The sequence below is a fragment of the Oppia nitens genome, unplaced genomic scaffold (genome assembly GCF_028296485.1).
Source record: "Oppia nitens isolate AA-2021 unplaced genomic scaffold, nextdenovo-longstitch-racon4-pilon3 scaffold3_pilon_pilon_pilon, whole genome shotgun sequence".
In the NCBI taxonomy this organism is placed as follows: Eukaryota; Metazoa; Arthropoda; class Arachnida; order Sarcoptiformes; family Oppiidae; genus Oppia; species Oppia nitens.
The window spans coordinates 10,176,014-10,180,000 of record NW_026533221.1 but is presented as its reverse complement, the minus strand read 5'-3'; the positions used below and the strand labels follow the sequence as shown (position 1 = coordinate 10,180,000).

Below are 3,987 nucleotides of genomic sequence, written 5' to 3'. Positions count from 1 at the left end.
GTTATCTATATGATTATGATTTAAATTTATAAATTTTCAAAATATATATATAACTTTTTTTTCTTTTATTAATATTTATATTTAAACATTTTATTACTATAGCTAAATGATTTATGTGTATTTATAATATTAACATAAGCATAAATTGAATAAATTACTCTAAATTTTTAGTTTACATATCTTTATTTAAAAAATACTAATAATATTTTTATTATAAATACAATTTAAAATATAAAAACATAAGGGATTACATTAATACATTAAAATCTAATATATAGTTTAATATATTTAGTTTAATATATGTAAAAACTGAGTGTTTATTTCCGTAAAATAAGAAAACAATAAATTTTTCTAAATATAGTACTAAATATAAGGTATAATATAATACTGTATTAGCAGTTTAATTATAACATTACTTAACAAAAATAATATTGTTATCTATGAATCATATTATGTAAATATTCAAATACATTATATATATACATTGTATATGGTGTTAAATTTAGTATTTAAAATTTATTTAATTCAAAAAAAAATACTATGTTAACACATTTGCCAAATATAATTAGTATTTTATTTCAAAAAAATAAAGAGATATAAAAACGATTTATAAAACAACAACAAAAACAAATGCATAGTTTTAAAAATTTATTTAAAAAATCATTTTAATTAACACTTATAGAAAAATTGTTTTATCGGCTAATATCAAACAAAAATTGCATTTGTATAAGTTTCACATTAAATACACATAGAGTTAATATACTGTAAAATTTAATAATTAAATACTGTAAAATTGAAATGTTTGTAAAAAAATATTATAATCAAACCTTTTTTTAATAAAAAAAAATATTTTAATTTTTCTCAGATAAAATTACTTTCAATTTCAGTGGCTTATGTTGCTATTAATACACTTAAGTTAGTACTAAATTTAATTCAATGATATAAATCTTTAATTTTTATTTTTGGTTAAATAATTCAGTGAAATCCAAAAACCAAATCTCTCTCTCTTTCTTTCTCTCTCTCTCTCTCTCTCTCTCTCTCTCTCTCTCTCTCTCTTCTCTCTCTCTTTCAAAAAACAAGTCATACAACTTATAAAAAGTAACAATTTTATAGTTGTTGTTGATATTGTTGTTGTTGTTGTTGTTTGATAATCCCATATCTAGCACTTTAACACATCTATTCATATCCCAATCCCACAATCAGTATACACTCACACATAGATACATACACTAATGTCTGACCATTTATTACTAAATATAAAAGTAATAAATTAATAATAAAAAATACCTAGTTCTTACTAATAAAATATTTTAATATTAATGATTTTATATAAATGCAACAGAAATGTGTGATTGACTAATAAATTATTGAATGTTATTTAATAAAAATATTTATTATTATTATTGATATATATAAACTTGAATTTACATATTCAGTGATTATAAATTATAATAACTTAATATTTATAACTTAATATATCAAAAAAAATAATATTATCAATATTATTATTATTATTATTATTATTATTTTCTAAATGTCATCGTCGTTTAATAGAATTGATTTGTCATACCTGTCCATACTATACGCTACTATTCTACTATTTATCTACCAGTGCTGCTACGATAGCCAAGTAATAGCCAGGTATGGTGTCTACGGTGCAGTTAGACAGCGCTACGAGAGTCTGGCCAAACTGGCCTTCGAGCACGGCATGCGGGTCAACGAGTTGGCCTCATGTGACGAACCAAAACCACAACTAATCTACTTTAAGGATCCAAATAAAGTTTGTATTGAATTAGTATTTTTTGTTTTGTTTTTTTTCTGATAATTTATGTTATATTGTTGAGAGAGAGAGAGAGAGAGAGAGAGAGAGAGAGCACATAATTTATTATTTTATTTATTTATTTATTTTTAACATACAAAAATTAGTTGATATATTGCTATTAGTATATATTTATTAAATTTTAAATATTTATTTATTTTATTTTATTTTTTGATCACACACTTGTAGTCGACTATATTAATACCTTTAATAATAATAATAGTAAGCAACTATAGTATAGTATAGTAGATATGAATTAAATTTGATATATTATTAGTTATAAATTATGTGATAAGTTAATTCAGTTTTAAATATATTTTATAATATTTATATATATATATTAATATATAGTTATAACTAATTGTACAGGTAAAAATAATTTATCCTATTATTATAATCTATTAAATACCTTTTAATGTTAGCTAATTTTTTTATATTTAAAAAAAAAATATCTAACATATATCATATATTGTAATAAAAAAAAATTTAATTACACGTTTTAAAAAAAGTTTATAAAGGTAATATTTATTGTACATTGAAAACAAACAAACAAAAAATGCCGACCAAATCTAATACATGACTAATTTCAAACACGTTATGTATAATAATAATTCATAAATAAATTAATTAAAATGTATAAAACACACACTCACTCACTCACTCACACCATATTAACTTATTAGACATGTAATTAGCCAATCAATCATAATTGTTTTGTACAATTATAGCACTTAAAAAAATTTTAATATAAAAAAATTATATTCAAAAAATCCCCCAATTTTTTCTTATCTCTCTCTCTCTCTCTCTCTCACACACACATACCTATAGTATACATAACTTAAAAAGCATTTTAAACTCTTTTTATTATAATTTTTTATTATTTATGTGGCGCACACACACACACTTACACAGGTATATTTGCCACGGGCGACACTATTGCACCGGTGCAGTGACCTGACCGGGTGTTGTCCGCACTCGACACATACCTGTGTAGCACTGGAGACCAAACTGGTCGACCTTTACTTCTATACGATAATGTTGAAGACCGACCAACTGAATCCGCGTCGGATGTCTCACATGCAAAACATCGACAGAATTACTTTAGCCAACCATACAAAGTGCGGCTGTCGGGCCAGACCAGACTCACGGTTCGGATCGTCCACACAAATGGATAGAGAACACTATGATGTACTAACCTATAGTGAACTACCCTTTCGACACAATAGATATGATAATCATCATTATAGCAATAATAATAATAATAGTAATAGTGGTGGTAGTGGTAGTAGTAGTAGTAGTTATAGTAATAATTATAAAAATTATAATAACAATCATATGTCTAATTATGTTAAATAAATTGTTTTTGTTATTGTTTTTTCTGGTTGATAATGTTTTTTTTAATTAAGCAATAAATTGTTTGTTTTTATCCAATCAAACGGATGTTAATTTATTTAACAAATTATTAAATTAATATTTCAAATAAATACAAAAAGAGAAAATAAAATTTTAATGTATAATAAAATAACTTTTATTTAAAATAATTTATCTAAATTTATCATAATTATCAAAAATATATATATATAATATACACAAAATATAGAGTATAAAATATTAGTTATTTAATATATGTTTTTCATATACTATTTAATAAAGTTATAAAATATCAGTGTTTATATATTAGTTTTTCGTATAATATTATAATTAAATTCATTGACTATACATAATAATTCATACTAATTTATAAAAGTATTTTTTATGGAAAAAATCTAATTAAATTTTATATATCTATTTTTATAACAAATAATTTAAATATTATTATTTATAAAAATAATTTTATTTATTTAGATTTGCTAATTGTATTATTTTATTTTATTAAAACTTAAAACTAATAATAATATTAATATAAATAATTCTCTTATTTAATTGTAAATGAATTATATTTGTTTATAAAATTTTAGGCATAATTTCTTAGTTTATTATAAAATTTATTTGTCAAATAACTGTAAATTAATTTTACCATATATTGCTAATATTTAATAGATTTTTAAAAAATAATTAGTTGTTTAATTGATTAGTTTTTTTTGACAAATAAATGTATAAAAAAATTCCCAAAATTCTGGCTCCGAATCCCTGTCCTCTGATCTGAGCTCCCATTCCTTATGTTTGAT

General features: G+C 21.5%; 1 protein-coding gene across 1 annotated transcript; it reads left to right on the top strand.

Annotated features, from left to right (window-relative positions):
- The first annotated feature begins 1,558 nt into the window (after positions 1-1,558).
- LOC128958293 (uncharacterized) lies at positions 1,559-3,783 on the top strand. The gene is made up of 3 exons (XM_054304108.1): positions 1,559-1,780; positions 2,732-3,007; positions 3,778-3,783. Exons 1-3 carry the CDS (start codon positions 1,709-1,711, stop codon positions 3,781-3,783), a joined length of 354 nt encoding a protein of 117 aa, XP_054160083.1. The 5' UTR covers positions 1,559-1,708.
- The last annotated feature ends 204 nt before the right edge of the window (positions 3,784-3,987 follow it).